This window comes from Danio rerio, chromosome 2, assembly GCF_052040795.2.
Source record: "Danio rerio strain M-AB ecotype USA chromosome 2, GRCz13ab, whole genome shotgun sequence".
Classification (NCBI taxonomy): Eukaryota; Metazoa; Chordata; class Actinopteri; order Cypriniformes; family Danionidae; genus Danio; species Danio rerio.
In genome coordinates this window covers 39,104,030-39,125,012 of record NC_141022.1, presented here as the reverse complement: position 1 = coordinate 39,125,012, position 20,983 = coordinate 39,104,030, and the positions used below count along the sequence as shown (strand labels likewise).

The window sequence follows — 20,983 nt, the reverse complement described above, 5'->3', positions numbered from 1 at the left end:
TTTAAATTCAGTATTTCCGGGAGTTAAGGGTGCAGCAATCTTTATAAGCCCACCTGAAAACAAGTCTGAGTGGATAAAAAAGCTGCAATGCTTAGATTAATGAGAGTACTCATTAATAAATGTATAACTTTCGGAAACATTCATGAATCAGTGATATAATGCCTGCACATTCATCTGTTCGTGAATCAGCGATTTAATGCCTACCCGTCTGTTACTGTGAGAATAACTTTGTGACTACAAGCATTCATCAATTCGACTTTAACACTTGATTAGTAAATAATGCTTACATTCTCCTTTTTTCTAAATGGCAGGAAATTTAGGTGGAAATGCATCCCAAAAATAATTAATGAATCTCAGGAAAAAACGTGTACATACATGTCCTACTGATTTCCTATATGTGTTTTGCTGACAGATCATTTCAAATATTGATGCGTCGTTTAAAACTTTTAAAGAAGTTCATGAACGAATTATGCGTAGTTGAGTGACAGGTTGTTATTTTTGGCACTTTCCACAACCACAAACATGGCATGGCACAAAACGAAACCTGATTGGTTGGATAAACTGTCAGTCAAAAACATAGTGGGTGGTCCTTGACCATTTAAAGTGGCCAAAGCTCCCAGACCTTCAGCCGCCAGTCTAGATGTGTTTTAGCGAGACTAGCTGTGTTTACATTAATCTTGGGACTTAATTTTTAGCGTACAGTCAAAAACTAGCCTAGAGCGTCATCTGCTGTTAAAAACTAAGCTCAGAATCGATTCAAGAGAGAATCTCATTTTGATAAAAGTCTTAAAATTAATTTCTCAATTTCTCAAATTTTGCGTTTTTATTGAAAACCATGATTGTATTTGTAATGTTTATATCGTTGCCTAATCTTAGATTTTCAGACAGAAAAATCATTAAAATATTGATGGCTGAAATGCAGTAGATAAAAAATATTTGCTGTAATGTGTTAAAAGAAGGCATAATTAGCTAATGAGAATGAGTTTTCACAATCAATATCCAAGTTGAGGATCAATAAAAAGTATTTCATGTCACAATTCAAGTGGATAACAAAGGTAGTTATATGGTCACAGCAGGTTGACAATTGATGTGGAAGAACATCATCAGCACAAGGCAAGAGTGTGTGTTGTATTGTGCATGTTTTGTAATGGAGAGAGTGAAAAGAGAGAAAAGGTGTGGTTCAGAAACTGTGTGTACACCCCCCCGTCTGACTGACTGCTCTTCTAATGTTACATAAATAGCTCATATGAAACCGTGAGAGAGCAAATGCTTTACCGCTGCTACCACAGACTAACAGCAGCAGTGAAAATGAAAAAATGTACCTGTACCAAGTTTCTGTCAAGCACTTCCGCTCAACCCATGCACATGACAGAAATAAAATCAAACTTAATAAGGGGATAAAAAAAATAAATTACAAAAACTTAGTTTAATAAAATGCATATAGTTCTGCTTTTTTGTATTTAAGAATTGGATTCACCAAGTAACCAAATAAAGATTTAGATTATAAATAAATAAATAATCTTAACTTGGAAAAAAAAAAGACCACAAAATGCTAACACTACATTCTGACATTACAAATCACATTTGAGGTCACTGTACAACAGACAAATCAGTAAATAATATTGATAATATTTCAAGAGAATTATTTTTAATAGTGCAGATGTGTACTGTCATAACTATTAATATCACATTTTAACATTACATATTACCACTGCATTACCACCAATATTTATCAACCAAAGTGTTCAGTCACCAAAAGAATGCAACTGATAAATTAAGTAAAAAATTAAAATAATTATAAATAAATAAATAAAATACATTTAAATAAAAAATACATTTAAAAATAAATTAACAAAAAAGAAAATAAAAAATAGTAGAAAACAAAATTTTATAAATTTTATTAAACAAAATTTTGAAAAACATAAAAATAAAATTAAACATAAATATTAATAAATAAATATGTATATTATATAAATATATAATATAATAAATAATATATATAATATAATATATAATATAATAATAATTATATATATATATATATATATATATATATATATATATATATATATATATATATATATATATATATATATATATATATATATATATATATATATATATTATCATTATGTTAAAATCTCTGAGATAGAATTTGTTCAGTAATTCATAATTAAAGCCAAAATGCTGCATAAAATTTATATATATTGTAGAAATTAAATAAACTTATTTAAATAAACCATATTTCACACTGCATTTTAATAGTGTAATAATTTAATATTGGCCATTTCAGTATTGCTCAGAATACCAATCAGAGCTGCAATCAAATTCTGGTATATCATAAAAACAGATTAAGCCTACGCTACAGATGCATCCAACGCCATCTCACTCTGGGACAGCAATTCATAAGCCCTTCAAATTAGCAGCTTTAATTGGTGTCTGGGGAGATGGGGGGGTTTGGGTGTACAGAGTGAGGAAATGACTGCAATTAACAGATTGGGCCCTGATTGCAGCTCCGTGAGGATGCGTTTGTGGAGCTTCCAGCTGGAGGAACAAAGTGAGGATGCTTAGGGGAAGTTGCGACTTTGTTTTGACACAGTTGGTTAAGCAGGATGTAATGTGCTGGGACGGGTTAATCAGTAATCTAACAGGGACCGGCCCGTCCTGGTAGGAACAGCTGTTGACTCTCCTCTTGCCTATGATGACCTCAGGACACATGAGGACAGACATGCCACCATGCTAAACCATGGAAACACTTAATGACTTTGCGCCGACACGCATAAATCTCAGGACAAAGCTTTATAAGTGGACGAGTGATTTACTGTTCATCAAATAATAGATATTGGACATATGACTGTGCATGACTTTGATGGTACATTTTCTATCATTTAACACTCAGTATTTTAACACTAATCATATAAATATTATTTTGGATAGTTTTACAGGCGGCACGGTGGCTCAGTAGTTGGCACTGTCGCCTCACAGTGATAAGGTCAGTGGTTCAATCCTGGCTGGGCCAGTTGCCATTTCTGTGTGGAGTTTTCATGTTCTCCCCATGTTTGTGTGAATTTCCTCCGGGTGCTCCAGTTTCTCCCCAAGTCCAAAGACATGCGCTATAGGTGAATTGAATAAACTAAATTGGATAAAGTGTATAAGTGTGTGTGTGCGTGTGTGTGAGTATGTGAGAGGGTATAGATGTCTGCCAGTTGCGGCTAGAAGGACACAGTTGCGTAAAACATATGTTGGAATAGTTGGCGGTTCATTCCGCTGTGGTGGATAAATAAGGGACCAAGCCGGAGGAAAATAAATTAATTATTGGATAGTTTTCTCAAATGTCAAAAATAATAGCCATTTTTATTCTATATTTGATAAATGCTGTCAATCATGAAATTACAATTACAAGATGAGTTGTTGAAAGATTTTTTAAAAATATTGCAATATAATAATAATAATAATAATATTAATAACAATAATTATATCAACAAAAAATAACATATAATTTATCAAATTTATTTTATTTTTTTAAAACCACTTTTTATATATTTATTATTTTCCAGTATAATAAAAGGGCTATTTATATTAATTTACTTTTTTTTTCTTCAAATAGCAACAGAGTATTTATATTGAGGAGCTAATATCAAGGTGTATGTGCCACACTTTACTTTAAAAACTAAAGTTTGGCTTCATAGAACATGGCTTCATATAATGGTTTAATAAAAATAACCAATAATAATGCTAACTTATACCACAATATAAATTTTTTTCAATATATAATTCAGCCCATGGGGGTGACGAAGGGGATGCATCCCACCAATATCTACAGACTACTGAAATGTCCCCATCAATAAATTAATTCACTTAAAAAAATACAAAAAGTTTCAGATTACATTCTCTACTTAAGTTGTATCACACTAAAAACACATATGAACATTGTGATTGGCTGAGCCTCTCACTGATCTCCTGTGAGAGGCTGTGGCTGCATTCGGATCTAACGGCGCCAAAACTGCAGAGAAGTATTTTCTCGTGTAAGAATAAAAGTGGCTGACATGCAAGTGAGGATAAAAAAAGTGTAAACACCATAAACTCAAGTTCACTACTGAATAACACTGTCCATCATCTAACATAACAGCAGGCTGATAGTGACTGATATGACACTGACACTATCAATGTCAGGACCAAACCTTGAGCAACCTAATGAGCAACCTTGACGCAGCCATCATATAAATAAATATTTAAAACAGAACGCAATTACAAAAAATACTGGAGCATCCCATTAGATATTAAATATAAATAAAATAAAATAAATTAGTAATTTATATGATAAGAAATCTAGGTCAAACTTAAGTCCAATTCATCCAAAGAACACCTGCTGTTAAATGGATTCCCTTTCTCTATAAATGACCCTTAACTGTGTTATTCCATATAAAAGGTGCCCTCTCGGGTCATTTCCCTAAAGCAAAATTGCACAAAATGCTTCTGAATAGCAGAATGGGGCTTGTGTGTTTCATTACAATGACAGGAGAGTGCCTCACGTCATTCATAATTCACATCATCACGAGTCACAAGCCTTTTACATCATGCCATGCAGCGAAGCAGCTCAGAGAGGGGACACACAACCGTCCCTTTGCCCTCTAATCTACACACTCAAGCATTCTCCTAAAATCTCAAAGATTGCATTTGTTCAGTCAATTGTGATTCATTATAGAAGCCAAAAAGCTGCATTAAAAGGATCGACATCCTAAAGCTGAGCCCCTGGGCCCCTTTAAATATCTGCCTACTGTTGACAGAAGAGTTAGAGGCTGTTATGACACTCGAACACATGATCTGAAAACATTTTGATATAATTCATTTTGGAATTATGAATGAGCAATATCTTGTCTTTGCAAAATATAATAGTTCATATTTTCACCACAATAAGAACTTGTTTTCTTGCGATAATGCTAAAACCCTAAAATCTTAGAGTCTTTTAGTCAGGGCAGTAAATAAATAAAAAAATAAATAAATAAACCTGGTCTGTGGAATTAAATGTTCATGAACCTGTTGTCAAATAGAGATTTACTGACCTACTTTTACTCTCAGTTCCCTTCATAACATTATTCAAGTCTGTTTTTAAGACATGGTTACATGCGAACTGAATCCATTATTAACATAAAATATATAAAAATGCTAATAAATATGACAGGGAACATTCAATACTGTCACACATTGTTTAAGAGTTGATATTTTCAACCATTTTGGGACTTAGTTCAAAATGAAAATGACATGTGTGAAAGAGAACACCATGCATTTTCATAATTTTTTTTTAAAGTAAATAAGTAATTCACAAAAAAATAAATAAATAAATAAATAAATAAAAATCACAATAACAGAGTTGAAAAAAAAAAAAAAATCACCTTTTAGTCTGGCCTGTATGTAAAATGTACCAGCAATTCTAAAAACACTCACATATGTAGATGGATAAACATAATACGTCTCTCTAAAAATTCAGGAGCTTTCTGAACTTTTCTCTCGGTGGATACATACAAAGCATGATCATTGACATAGTTACTGCAATAAATACCAGAATATTGTGATATTGTCCCCATCACCCATCCCTATTTGAAATCATTTGCATTATCGTGCAATTCAGCATGTTTTTAATTGACATTCACCAAGCCTGACTCTGCAAATCCAGTATACTTGGATGTATTTGTTTTTTTTAAGTGGAAAGAAAAATCAATTTCACTTCTTTAAATGTTTGACCATTAGCACACTTGTCACGTCTACATGTTTTTTTTTTACACTCTAATGTTCTTGCCGCACAAGGAGGTCAAGCATCTCTCACAGTCTGACATCTGTCATGTTAAATAATTTGCAGTGCTGGTATTCCTGTCTTCCATTGTTACAGACGGGATGCTGTTCTAGGCAGGGCACTGAGCGCATGCTCTTTTGTTCACCTCACGAGTGCGACACGCCGCCACCAAGAGACATTGTTGCATATTTAAATAGGCTGCCGTCAGCAAGCTAGAACATTTGCATGTCTCTGCTTATGTCCACCACTTCAGCAAAAACACACCCTGTGTGTGTCAACAACCACAACTGTTTTATGATAGTGTGCTAACATTTTTACATTGCTTTATTAAAACAAACACCATCATCTAGGCCACTGTATCTAATTATTACTACATTTAACAATACACAATAATAAATACTCCTGCTACGCAATTATTATTACTACTTTTATGATTTCTAGTGGTGTAACGGATCACAGATCTCATGGTTTGGATCACATTGTTTTTTTTTTGTCACCGATGGGACCATTTTTCGAATCAGCCAAAAAGGAGAGGAGATAAATGTCATTTGCTTACCGCTTATTAGAAAAACAGTACCGCAAGACACTTTTGGGTTTAACAAAGAGAACTCAGAACCTGTAATTTTATATGAAAATTAAATTAAGAAATAATCTGCTGAATAAAAATTTTAAAAAGTTTCTGTGAAAAATTCATTTACTACAACGGCTGCTGATAACACTTATTGGATAAATCGAACATTATAATTTGTACAACCCATATTTACTTTTAGTTTCATTTTCAATAAATGATTCAGTTATTCACTCATAAAACTTCATGTTTCATTGCTAGATGTTACATTTTTTAAGAATTATTCAGTGGCATATTTTTGATGGCTGGATGTCGCCACCAATTCGTTTAATAATTTAGCTGCTTCTTTCAACTTTCATTTTTGAGCGTCGTTAAATGCACATGATTGTGATTTTAATCTTTACCATAAACATAATTGCTTATATCTAAACTATTTCTGTCTTATTTGACTGTTCATAAGTAACTTAAAAGACTAAAGACAATATTTCTTGATTTTTGTGTTTTAAGATTTGAATGCAGCGATTCAAAGGAATATCGTATATGCAACTCATATGCAAATCACCATCATTTATGATTTGTGTTGCGTGGTTGTTGAGATCCTGATCTTTTAATGAATATTCATTCAGCTTACACTGAATGCATTGATGCAAGCTAAAGTGACATCCTGGTTGCCTTAAATTTTTAAGCTGAATTAAATTAACTTTTTGAGGCCATTGAACTTATATTAAACTGACTTAAAACAGCTTGCATAACTTATAAAAATAAGTTAGAACATAATTAACTTAAGTTACAATGACCTAAAATCATATGCTGTCAGGACTAATTGATCATATGATTTTTTACAGTGTACCACAGCTTCTTCTGTCATCATTATGTTTTACAGGTAAGCCTAAATGCTTTCATCCATGTGATTTGAATAACGAGAGGCCATCTCTCTGTAATAGCTAATAATTTAGGATTAATCTACCAGTAAAAAAAAAAAATATTAATCCATGGGACACATGTGTTCCTGAACCGTGGGTTGTGATCCGTACGAATCCCGGATCAAGTGTGATCCAATACACCCAAACTATTACTGCTATTATGATTAATATTACTACTACTACTAATTCTACTACTACTAATTATTATTATTATTGTTATTATTATTATTATAATAACTTCAAATCTCTAGTCTTTTTAGACGTAAAATCTGTGAACTGGAAGTTGCTCCAGACTTTTATTTTAGTATATTGATGTACTTAAAACGGAAATATAAAAAGGGTCAAGGACTTTCTTTTTCCACATCATTCCCTCATAGTAAACTAACGGTAAGAGGGGCAAGATTAAGAATATTGCGGATGAAGCCATCAACTGACGTCAGCAGAGAACTGCTATTTCAAACAAGCAAATCATCAGACTTACCAAAATTAGTGGACTAATTTGCAAGGATTAATTGCTCACCTAAAGAAAAACAATATGCATAACCAGTAAAAATGAGTTTTTATTTCACATGGACTTTAGGTAACATTTAAAAAACTAAATAAAATAAAAAAACACCTACATCATATCCTGGCACTGTTGTGAAGGTTTTTCTTCCAAGTAAATAAACAAACATTTTACTCCCTGCCTATATTTAATTCAGTGGATCTCTTATTGGCAGTACATTCCACCCTAAAGGATTAAATGTCTTTACTGTTCCTGCGCGCTCTCGTTGGTAAGACACAGAATGGCAAAGGTTTGTGTGCCAACTCTTTGGGGAATATCTGCACGATAGAACAAAGTTATCTGAAGCACGACATTGGGACTGCAAATTCAGCAGCGCCCCATTTACAACTGCAAGGCTCGCAGCTCTCCCCACCCACTGTTTCTGAGAGTCCGGGGCATTCCTAAAGCCACCAGCCCATGACGAAATCACCAAGCTCTGCTTACTAATGTGTCATAAAGATTTACATAGCACTTTCTTCTTTGCTTTGACATAGAAATTGGCAGTATTGGAGGTACAGTTCTTTCTCTCCCACCCTTCAAACACAACCAAAAAACAAAATCTAATCCACAGGGTGCTTTCTCATGACTTCAGCTCTGCCCCTGCCTTTCAAAAGCTAATAAGGCTAAAAGGTGGAGAGCCCACGGTCTTTGTATCTTTGCAGGAACATGTATTAGCATACAAAAGGAGGTGAGTGAGCTGCCTCCTAAATTTCTAAGGGAATGGAAGAAAAAGATGGGATGACGGGAGACTGAAAGGGGGTCAAACTCCTGCTGTGAACCCTGAGGTTTGTTGACAAACTCCACGCCAAGAATCTGCAATCACATTCCAAAACTTGCTTGAATAATGCCAAACCCACAGGATATTACAGCAATGATTAATTTATTAGAGAAATTGTGGAGCCGAGAGAGCTATTGTTTGATTTTATACTGTATCAAATTAATGCGTTTGCCTTTCCATGTTAGCCAATTAGCATTTAAGCGGAAGTGTTCAGTAATGAAAATGGGAAGGGGGAACTGAATCTAAAAGTGGACAATGTGTTTACTCTAACAGTGAGAAACGTGGTTTAAATCTTTCCAATTCAAGAAGAATGAAGTAACGGAGATGTCTGCTTTCAAGGTGAAATCCCTTTCTGTGTTAAGGGTCATTATCTTGAATTTGACTGCTTTGTCTCATGTCCTGCAATTATACCGGGGGAAATGTAATCAACCAACCTACCGAACTTCTATTTAGATAATATCTTATTACCAAGTGCACAAAGCCAAAACTTAAAGAAATAAGCGTGGATTAGATTGAACCAATAGTATCTGGATGCGGCCTTTATGATGCAAGCTGAGAATGCATTACTCAGCGATGCAATGAAAGACATAATGCACTCAACAAAGTGAGTGACGTCACTGTGATGGGCAGGGTTAGATGAGCGCATTAAAAAGCATTGGATGCAGCTCAGATTGCACTGCACCAGGTCTGCAACCAGACCCCTCTAGATTGAACGGCTACTTAAGTCAGGACTTCAGGGCACATACTGGATTACCACTGCACAATACATGCAAATTAACAAAATATTGCAAAATATTTGTGTTAAATAAGGGATTTAGTACAAAGACTTTTAAGACAATCAGGCATTATAGTTAGTTACATGTTAATGTGCATCTCTGAAACCAAGCCGAGTGGACATGCAGATTTTTTTTGTCCAAAAAGAAAATAAACAAATACATCTTCAACCTAAAGTGGCCTGGAAAAGTTGGTTACTTTATGGAAATGCAAGAAAATCTGTAAGACTTTTGATGGTCCATTTCAGTATTAGTAGTCACTCTGCTTAATATCGGTTGATACTGCGCCTTCAACAAACATTTACCAAACTTGGCAAGTACATTTCAACTTACACTACTAACCCTAACCACAACCCCAACCTAACAGTCTACTTATAATCTAACGAGACTTAGTTGGCATGTAGATGCAATGTAACTTAAATTCAACAAACGGACTATCAAAATAAAGTGTGACCAAAAACCCAAATGTAATTTCACCTTTAATAAATGAGTAAATGTCACTGGATTGGACATGAACATCTTATATATTGTATTACTCTGAAGTGAGTCAAATCATCACTTGCAGTATGTGAAATTAACTGCCGAATAACTAAACCAAATTTTAAACGAATCAATATAAAGACCGCACCTAAAGTGATGGCACACAAAAAATGAAAATCTCGTTTACCTTATCAACCTTACGCCAGGCCAATCTTTTGTTTTTCTGTGGAGCAAGATATATATATATACTCATAAAGAGAACTTAACTGAAGTTCTTTCGAAATGGTATCAAAAACTGTGATTGTCAACATTCTTCAACATCAATTTTAAATGGCATAGGTGCAAGTAAACAAGACAGATTTATTTAGTTTTGTTTGGTGAACCATCACTAGTCTTTCACTTAAACCATCAATTAAGAACTTATGAATTTTTACTCCACACAAATACTCCAGTCTTCAAAGTTAATCTAGTCTAAATGGTAGAGCGGCTGCCTCCCTGATGTGCCCTCAAACATAAATCAAATTTCCTACCGTCTTCTGAAAGTTCTCCCACTGCTGGCTCAGGAGAGGTATTTAAAATCCGGCTAATTCGTCTTGACATGGACAGCAGAATCCCTGAAAACATATGGGAGCTTGACACCCGTCTGAGCGGTGGAGCCCCAGTGTGAATTTCGCTCCCCAGTTCGGATGTGGACTTAAAAAAAGGCGAAGAGCTGCGAGATAACCAGTCCTTCTGAAGATTAGCATGCTCCAAGAGGACACCGCGGCTGGTGACCCGCTGAGGATCTGGTAGACTGTGGACCCTAGAGATAGGGGGATTGGATGGCCTAGTACTGCTGCTTCTGGACCATGTCAAGCTTTGTGTGCGCATGTCCTGTCTAACCAGGATCCTTCTGTCATGCATGTCCAAGGGCTCCTCGGGAGCTGAATTTGAACGGTGCTTCAGCCAAGGCCTGTTGAGAAGACGCCAGCGACGAACACTATCCTTGCCAAAAGAAGAGCGCGATGGGCTCCTGTTCGATCCCGTTTGTTCCTCCAGTGTGGCCAATCGTGTTAAACTCATGGTGGATGAAGAGCGAAAAGCTAAAACGCTTAAAATCCAGAAGCAGGAAGCTAATTTCAATCAGCTTGAAAAGCTAAAAATTGCATCATAGTCTCATCTTGAAGAACTTGACTGGTTTTCTGAACATAATCCTCTAAATTTGTTGCCTGACATAGCAGATAACACTATTCCTGAGATCTCCTTGAAGACACATGCTGAGCAAATGTCTCTCGCCTTTCTCAGCGAGCAGCAAATCATTCACTGGCGAGCTACCACTTCCTGGATTCTGAGTTGCTAGGCTTTCTGGGAGGAAATAGGTGTCAGAAATATACGTGCGTAGACAAACTTTGCCTCACTATCCAATCAGCGCATGTGCTGCCCATCCAAGGCCCCAATCTGTGGTTGGCCTCAACACCAACTGTTGAACAGTGAAATCAAAAGAATAACTTAAAAAAAAAAAAATAACACCACCAACAAAAAACACTAACGTCATCAGGATCTTGTTTAGATTTAACAACACACAGAGCAATAAAGTTGTTTTAGTTGTTTACAGAGGAACAAATTGGATATTGGTTTTAAAAAAAAATAATGCAACTTACAAAGCAAAACAAAAATAAGACAGAAGCTAAAGAGAACTTAAGGGATTTCCCAGCAATCAGTTACACAATAGTAAAAAAGAAGAAAAGAAATGGAGAACAAGTAGAGATGTTTCTTATTCCAGGTCCCGAAACCATTTTAAATGGTGAAAAACTGATGTTGAGTTTAACAGAACGGGCATTTTAATCACTTTTCTTATGAGCCATCACGGTACAACAGAAATTTGCTTGGGTGAGGATCAAAGGTATTGTACAAAAGGAGGCAGAGTTAAAATAGATGTCGTCTAGATCTTGATTTGCAGTCAATAGCATGTCGGCATCACTTCAGCACATCTACGCAAAAGCTGAAAGAACTGAAAAGCAACCAATGAGTTCTAAAGGAGAAAATTAATTTCACATCTGATTATGTTAATGCTGACAACTGAAATGGTTTTCAACAACAGTGCATTTAAGGATTCCTAAAAAAACAAAAAATTGTTATTTAAAGTAAATGTCAAATCATATTTGTCAATATATTTATCAAATAATTAATTAATAAAATATTTCATTTAATCTAAATATTTAATTACTTTCAAAGTAACCAAGAAACTCATTTATGATGCAGCTATGTCCTTGTGTGATGCAGTTTGCCAGCAGGACTTCTTGTTATATGCCAGATTTTGGGATTGGGCAGTACATTTCCAGAGCAACGGATTTACGGTATGAAAGGTCAAAGTGGTGAATATTAAAGTCCATAATCTCTGCTCAGATTTATCCAGTGGATTCTTGACACTTCTGTAGACCACAGTGACTAAAAGCTACAATTTCAACTTGAGGTCATGCCCTACGGGTCTGGCATGTGATTGACCAAAAAAAAGGAAGATGGCACAGCACTAATTCTTCATCATGCTCTTTGAATTTAAACTAAACCACAGATGACAGAGGTGCTGTGTTTTATTTGTGTTGGAAGGTTGCCTCCCGGTGCTTGCTCTTGAATTGGTGCCATTTACACTTGTTATAAGGAACTTTGAGCTTAGTTTAAAAATTTGGCAAGTTTATGAAATGAAGGTCTTTTAGCTTTTAACATTTGGAGTTATAGCTAATATATAATTTTTGGACTGTTCATAACATATTATGGGCTTCTTGTTTGCTGTTTTTTTTAAGATTGGCAAATGACAAATGATTCAAGTCTTGTACATTTTCCTGTGATATCTTGCTTGGTGCACTGTGCATTTATACAGTGGATGGACACGATCAACACAGGCTCATTGGAAATATGTGCTTCTGCCTACATTTTTTTGTAAAACCATCAAAACATACTTGAACATACAGGTGACTGCAGTTTATAGGTAAAAAATACAGTACATTATTCTCCTATGATTAGGTTTTAGGTCAGTGTTTTGCTGTTCTTTGTCTGTGGTCCCCAACTCCTGGCCCTGTGACCGATTATTTCCATTTTGAACAATCTTTGTTTTTGAAAAATGACCGTATTCTGTCACTTACATCTCGGTCACTTGAGTGCCAAAATTTAATTCACAAGCTAGCAAAATGAATAAGAAACAGATGTGTTTTGAAATTTTCTTTATGAAGGCGAAAAGACCCAGTGAAGGACCCACAAACTACCAATGAATGGATCTGCAGCCCATTGGTCAACAAATCGGGTGAATCCTGCATGTCTGTGCAAGAACTGTTGGAGATTGCAAATGATGGCGACTGTTCACATATTGAGTCTGTTCCGCTTGCAAGTTTGTAGAAAACATCTTCAGAATGCTGCAAGCACACCGGGAGTCACATGACAAGACCTAACCGATTGGCTTTATATTTTGTAGGAAATATACACATTTCGGTTGACTAATTTTTTCAGATAATTTTCTCCATCAATAAAACTTTTATCAAAGTTGCAGGAATGTTTTGTCAGCTTTTCATCCTCAGGACAAAAAAAAAAAAAAAAAAAAAAAACAAAAGAGTTCATGATCGCCTAGCAATCTACGAACACTTACATACCAGAACTTTAGCAAATGCAGTTGTCCCTACCTGCATTATTCATAAGTCAATAAATGGTCAAAGAATGTGGTTGTCAAACCTGCAAATTACTGAACTATGAGTGGTGTGCATATATAGGCAACAAAAATCAGTCAAAACAGACCCACTGCAATTTATCAAGTCTGGTCACTGCAAGAATTCTAACAAGGTATAAATGAAGACCAAACGGCAGGTGGAGAACATCTGTATCTGCATCCATAGAAGTCTTTTTTTTAATGCAAAAGCACTTAACACAGGAGAAAGTGAAAGAACACAGTCACATTTACACAACATCCAGAATCTTCTACAGTACTGTATGCAGTATATGTAGTTGGCAAAGCCATTTCCTGTCTAAATGGGAGTTGTTTTGCCCAGTGAGAGCCCGGTCTGGACAGTAGCAATTATCACCCTGTTACAGCCATCAAACAAGCTCTGTGCCTGGAGGCAGCGTATGAAAGCAATCATTAAACACCAGTATCCCTTTCCACCGCTGCGAGTGTGAGATTCAGATAAACACCATAATCTTATTCCACAATCTGATCTAAAAAAAGAGCAAAGGTCATATTTCCTTTCAGTATTTCAGCAATTACTCTACAAAGCAAATAACGTTCGACATGTAGGCTATTACGACCAGTTAAAAGAAGTGCTAATGCAGGACTGATAATGTTGATTTGACATTACTTAAAGCTTGTTGCAATTTTCCCTCTTTCTCTCTCTCTCTCCCAAATCTCTGCTCAGCCATTACCTAAAAATGTCCCCACCAAACTCTGCAGCAAAGGAGGACACATTGTCTTCACTTCTGACCAGAGGAAGTAATGACACAAGGCCTCCGGCTACACCTACCGCCACTTTGTCGGAGTGATTTTTTTTTATAGCTCCACACACCATGTAGCACAGAAGGAAACCAGGAGAGACGAGGCATGCACGCACACCCCTCACCTATAAATAGCACATCCCAAGAGTTAGGCCCTACAAATCTGTCAAAAAAAATATATCAGGAGGGGGCAGAGGGGACAAAAGGCCACATAAAAAAAAATGCTACACACCCACAGCGCATGAAAGTTCTGCCAGCGGTTAGAATAGAGTGCAACCTTTGAAGGTCACTGATGAAAATGATAACGCAAAGATCGTGTGGCATATTATGAAAATCAGAAAAATAAGAACAAGATCTATTAAATATAGCTAATAATAATAATAATCAACATCATCATAACAACACCATTTATTTTAGACAAGTTCAAGTTTAGATACTATTTACCATAAATAGATAGTACAAAGATAAAAATTATTTAAAGAGCCCCTATTATGCATTATAAAGGTCATATTTTGGTTTTAGGGTTCTCTAACAACAGGCTGATATGCACGCAGGATCAAAATACACTTTAATTGTCTTATAATATGCATTTATTTTTACTTAATTATCCCAATGACTTCCATATGATTTGTTCAGTGATTCATTTGTTCCCAAACCCCTGCTTTGTGTGAGATTAATCTGAACTGATTGGTCTGATGATAATGACTGTTGTGATTGGTTAGCTGGGTTCAGCACGAGACGGAGAGAAACGCCTACCACGCCTTATCAACATTGTTGAAGTAACCAGAGTGCAGAGTATATTTGTGAGCTCAATGCAGGAGTACATTAAAGCAATACAGTTAAAAAACAGCATATCCTCTATTCTTAACCACAACGCCAAGTAAAAACTGTGACACAGATTCAGTATTAATCCACACAGTGGGAAAGTTGAACTATTTTGAATACTAAATTGACTGCGTTGACGGTGTGAGGAACAGCTGATGGTGGCCATAATAACAAACAGCAGGAGATCTCGATCTCAAAACACATTTAAATCAGTAAAGAAAAAAGCATGCGTCACATTTACAGCATGGTTTTAGAAGCAATAAGTGAATAGCCCATACTTAACCTGAGATTTACATTACAAGCACTGATCTTATATAGATACATGAGCTGCACGGAGGGATTACAAGTTACTACACACAATTAAATACTTATTTTGCAAAATGTATTAAGAAAAACAATTACAGGATCTGGAGGAAGAAGAAACTAGTCCATAAGAACTGTGTAACAGTTACTCACAAATTCCCATACTTTAGTAGTCTGTGCTGCTCCTTCCTTTAATAACAAACAGCCAACCAATCTCACGATGCAGTGTAGGTTATTGTATCAACCATCAGAAAAATAACAGGGACAAACACAGCACCCAGTTGGCAATACTGTGATGCTCTTGTGAAAATGAACTTTAAATCTTTTATTCCCCACAGCTGCATCTTTGGCCATCTCTCAGGGATAGTAATCTTTACATCATGATCAATTCCATGATCCCTCACACTCCGCTAGAGTCTGAAGGGAAAGGTGCGTTCGAGTCGGCGGTAGTGCATATGTGGTATTGTTTTATGTCGACATTCAAACAAACGGGCAAAGGATCAGGATGAATGAGGAAAATCAAAATGATATTTTTAAACAAGGCACATTTTTTCTCCCTCAGCTGGATGGTTTCATTCACTTAGAGCTGTGTTATACAATGCATGGAAGGTCATTTTACAAAAACCCATAATAAGGGCTTTTCAATGTTTGTTGTTTTTCAGGTTAAACTTAGTACAATTCACCAATTATAATTTTTCTTGCTCAATTCAATTTGATTCCCTTTTTTTTCCCCATTTTGTTTATGCATGTCTATGGACATTTTGACAATCAAAGCTTTTACAAAAACACAAATTAATCTCTTAAAAATTCATAATATTCTTGATGTTGCAATTTATTACATAAGCACATAAAAACTGCAGCAAGCCTGTTTTGAATATCTGATGTAACCTAGCCTAGCTCTATTTCCTAGCAACATCCCATTAGTAAAGTAAATACACAGACGTGGATGAAATCCTTCACGCATTTCTTTTTTTCACTCAGCAAGGACAGACACCCCACAAACAGATTTTTTAAATTAATTAAATAATTTTTTGTGTATTTTTAACACATAGGTTATGGCTTCTACTTTGGCTCTTAAGCAGAGGAAATCCTGCCACCCCCAGACATCACCTCAGTGCAAAAAAACAAACAAATAAAAAAAACTTTCCATCTCTTATAGAAGACTCAAAGATTTAGACCTCAGCGACAGCCTATAAGCAATGCCGCTTTCAACTATGAAACCCTACATACAAATCATTTGATTACTGAAGAGAAAATATTAGTAATCATTTTTTCCAAAAATAAAAATGCGTCACCTTGTACTAGATGTCTTCAAAACTGACTGACTTTTTTTTCTATGAAACACAACAGATATTTTAAAGCATGTATTAGCATTTATGTAATATAGACTATTTCAATGTCTTGATGTCACTGGCTCGTGAACATTTTCTGCTTGTTATCAAACCATTTCATAACTGCAACAAGAAGCAATTTAATCATAACTTAAAACCTAAAACAGCTGTCATAACATTGCTTATCAATATGTGGCGCTTTTTGGATTCTCGGAAGCTTTAGAAATTAAAATGTAAAACAGGAAATACGTTGGGACCATTGTTTTTGTTTACATCCCTCAAAATGATCTATGGAGGTGAGGTTGAGAATAGGATGCAGCAGCTTTTAGGCGGCCATTTTTGCTGGAGACTGGTCTGAAATATGGGATAATCCGATGAAAAACAGAAGTGTTGGCAGGTGATATTGATTTGATCAGCTATAGTTAAAAATCAGACTGTTATATGTTCTAAGCATGAGGGATTATTATGCGGTTCTGTTGCCATCTTGTGGATCAACTGTAGCTGTCTCTCAGAAATTGTAAATATTTTAAAATAGGCACTATTCTTGCAAATAAACTGCATAGTTGCAATCTAAACAACTACATTCTCGACTAAAAAAAGCCTCAAAAGTATATTTTGTTGTGTAACAGCAGTAATATGTCAAACTGTATCTGCTTGTTGCTGGCTGTATGTGGGCGGAGTAATACACAAAGGGTAAAGAGGCTGTAGGGATGCTTATATTACTTAAATATATCATGGCTATCAGAAAATCAGATTCGAGATCCAGACAGAACTGTTATATAAATATAAATATATATATTTACTTGCATGCATGTTATATATATAAATATATATATATATATATATATATATATATATATATATATATATATATATATATATATATATATATATATATATATATATATATATATATATACACACACATATACATATATATATAATATATATACATATATATATATATATATACATATACATATACATATATATATACATATATATATATATATATATACATATATATATACATATATATATATATATATATATACATATATATATATACATATACATACATATATATATATATACATATATATATATATATATATACATATACATACATATATATATATATATATATATATATATATATATATATATATATATATATATATATATATATATATATATATATATATATATATATATATATATATATATATATATATATATATATATATATAACATACATGCAAACTGTGTATATAAAGCTATTGCTTATGGCTCTTTAAGGTGGAATGGAAAAAGTATGTCAAGAGCAAGAGCTCTGGTTCACCTGCCCCACTGTGCGTGCCCAGCTGAGCTGCTTTCTAAAGCTGTTCACTGCAGAGCTCTGATAAGATAGTAACAGACTGAGTGGAAACACAAGACTAAAGGTCTTGTGCAAAATAGATGAGATGGCCATCGCAAAACCTGGAAAGACATTTCACAGAGAGATGCACATGCATTAAAAAAGAAACAATACACAAATTGAAATGCACACCCAGTAAACATACCTTTAACATCCTAATGATGCAGACGCCTTTTATGCAAAGGCGCCACACCAATAGGCCTTATCTCAGACTAACTGATAGGCATCAGAAATGTTTTATGCAGTAACCATAGAGCTTTTTTTCAGTTTGGTTACTGTAGCTGTACATTAGCATGGTAAAACTCTGGTCGGTTCCCACAGTGGACTTCATTCAGTTAGACTTAGAGGAGCCTGCAGCGCATGACCCCATTTAGCCATCCTCGATCAACGAATCAAATGGAGCTTTCAGAGTTGACTAATATCCTCAGGGTCTGCAAAGTGCATTAAAAACACAACAAGAGAAGTCTGATTTTCATTCGTGCACTGATCTTTTTGGCAGTTGGCACAGCATTGCTAAGCAGTGAAGTGTGTTCTGTGACTGCTATCAGTTATTTGCAGAGCAAACAGTGCACAACATAAGAGCATCTGCATCAACAATACACAGTATGATGACCATCAAGCTAAACCCATCAATTTAACTCAAGGAGTTTTTACACTAGGAGCATTACAATAATCGCACATTACCATTTTATTCATTCAAACTACTAAAAAACCAAACAAAAACTCAGCAATATAGTACTTAGGACAATTTATTAGATTTGAAAACATCTATTTAAATACTATTCAATATTTTTTTTTGTATTTCTGTGATGATAAAAATGAATTCTCAAAGGTCAATCCAGCACAATGAGAAACCTTAGAAACCATCTGACAAGAAACATTGTCAATTTTGAAAATGTTGAGGTACTTGTACTTCATATTTTGTTTAAATCCATTTTACATTTGATTAATTTAAAGCATCCTTGTTTAATAAAAGTATTAAATTCATAAAAACAAATTCTTTCAAGCCACAAACTAGTAGTAGTGTTGATGGCCTAATGTACAAAATAAATAAATAAATAAAAACAATACTCTCTAAATACTGTGGCATAAAATATCTATTTTAAATTACATTTAAGGATATATAATGATAGCATTTATTGCATGAAATCTAACAAATGCTGTACAATTAAACTTAATTAAATAACAATAATTAGTCTTTTAAATTCAATACAAGTTTATGCAAATACACACACACACACACACACACACACACACACACACACACACACACACACACACACACACACACACACACACACACACACACACACACATACATACACACACACACACATATATACATATATACACACACGCACGCACGCACGCACGGACGGACGGACACACACACACACACACACACACACACACACACACACACACACACACACACACACACACACACACACACACACACACACACACACACACACACACACACATATATATATATATATATACACACATACACACACACACACACACATATATATACATATATACACACATGCACGCACGGACGGACACACACATACACAGATATATATATACACACACACACATATATACATATATACAAACATGCACGCACGGACGGACACACACACACGCACGCACACACGCATACATGCATACATGCATTTTACAATGACATTTACGTTTTACCTTACTAGTGTCAAAGTTTATAATTGGATATTGATCTAATAGGACATTTACTTCTTTAACATCAAATTCTATGTAATTGAATCTAAATAACCTTAAGAATGCTAAGTATTTTAAAGGATTTATGGCTATTTGAAATATCATGCTGTAATAAAATAATTATCAGTGGTAGGGCTGTGCGATTAATCGAAATTAGGAATGCTCAGAATAACCATTAACCGATAATAAATTAATTAATATCACAGAAAAACAGCATTGGTAATGTGGGAATATTTTAGTTTCAAAGTCACAGACAACGAACAAAAAACAGGTCATTTTAAAGAAGTGTCGCAAAATTGTTGCCACAGCTCACAGATTATTGAGCTTAAGTTTGACTACAAAATTAAATCACAAATTAAATCGCAACGTGTCAAAAAATTGCAAAGATATCTTTCTTAAAAAATAAATAAATAAATAAATAAAAAAATCACACACCCTAATCAGTGGCATAAAATTATATCACTTAAAGCACAACAATTTCTGTGACAATATGATGCACAGCAAAAAGGCCTACTTGCATAGAGCATTTTACAATAATTATCGTTCCGAAGCAGCTTCACAAAAGGTGTAAATCATTACATTCAAAATCAGAAAGGTTAAGGAGTTGTGTATAGAGTGACAGTATATAAACACAGTTGACCTGTTTTTATCCACTGTTTTGTCCTTAAAAAAAACAAAACAAACAAACAAACAAACAAAAATATTCTTATTTTTAAAGAAATTGCGTTTGTGTAAATCTCTCAAGGACAAAAGGACTGCTTCATACATTCGCTGCCAACAACCCCAGTGCAAAACATCAGCTACACCTACAAACCGTCCATCTTCCAGTGAAATGCATGAAAGAGAGCGCACACATGGACGCACAGAGCTTGTACAGCAACCAATCCAGCACGAGCTCGGATAATGGGAGAGGTCTTGTCATGCATTGTGATGTCATTCAGTCCCTCATGCTTTCCTCAAACAAGAATTCTAAAGTGAAGCATTGTCTACGACAGACATTGCCATACACAAAGCAGACTGAGCAATCCATTGACTCAACCTCGCTCCACAATACC

The 20,983-nt window shown here is 34.8% G+C and overlaps 1 protein-coding gene across 13 annotated transcripts in view; it reads right to left on the bottom strand.

The window, feature by feature from the left end:
- rasal2 (RAS protein activator like 2) overlaps window positions 1-20,983 on the bottom strand; it is a 115,337-nt gene that overhangs the window by 77,680 nt on the left and 16,674 nt on the right. For 4 of the 13 annotated variants that reach the window (XM_087241062.1, XM_087241060.1, XM_087241063.1 and 1 more), the window contains exon 1: window positions 10,388-11,161. The exons of the other annotated variants lie outside the window; for them this stretch is intronic. In XM_087241062.1, coding sequence (XP_087097188.1) covers window positions 10,388-10,919 — 532 coding nt within the window. In that variant the 5' untranslated portion in view covers window positions 10,920-11,161. Of the gene's footprint in view, window positions 1-10,387; window positions 11,162-20,983 lie in introns of those variants that run through there. 13 annotated transcript variants of the gene reach the window in all.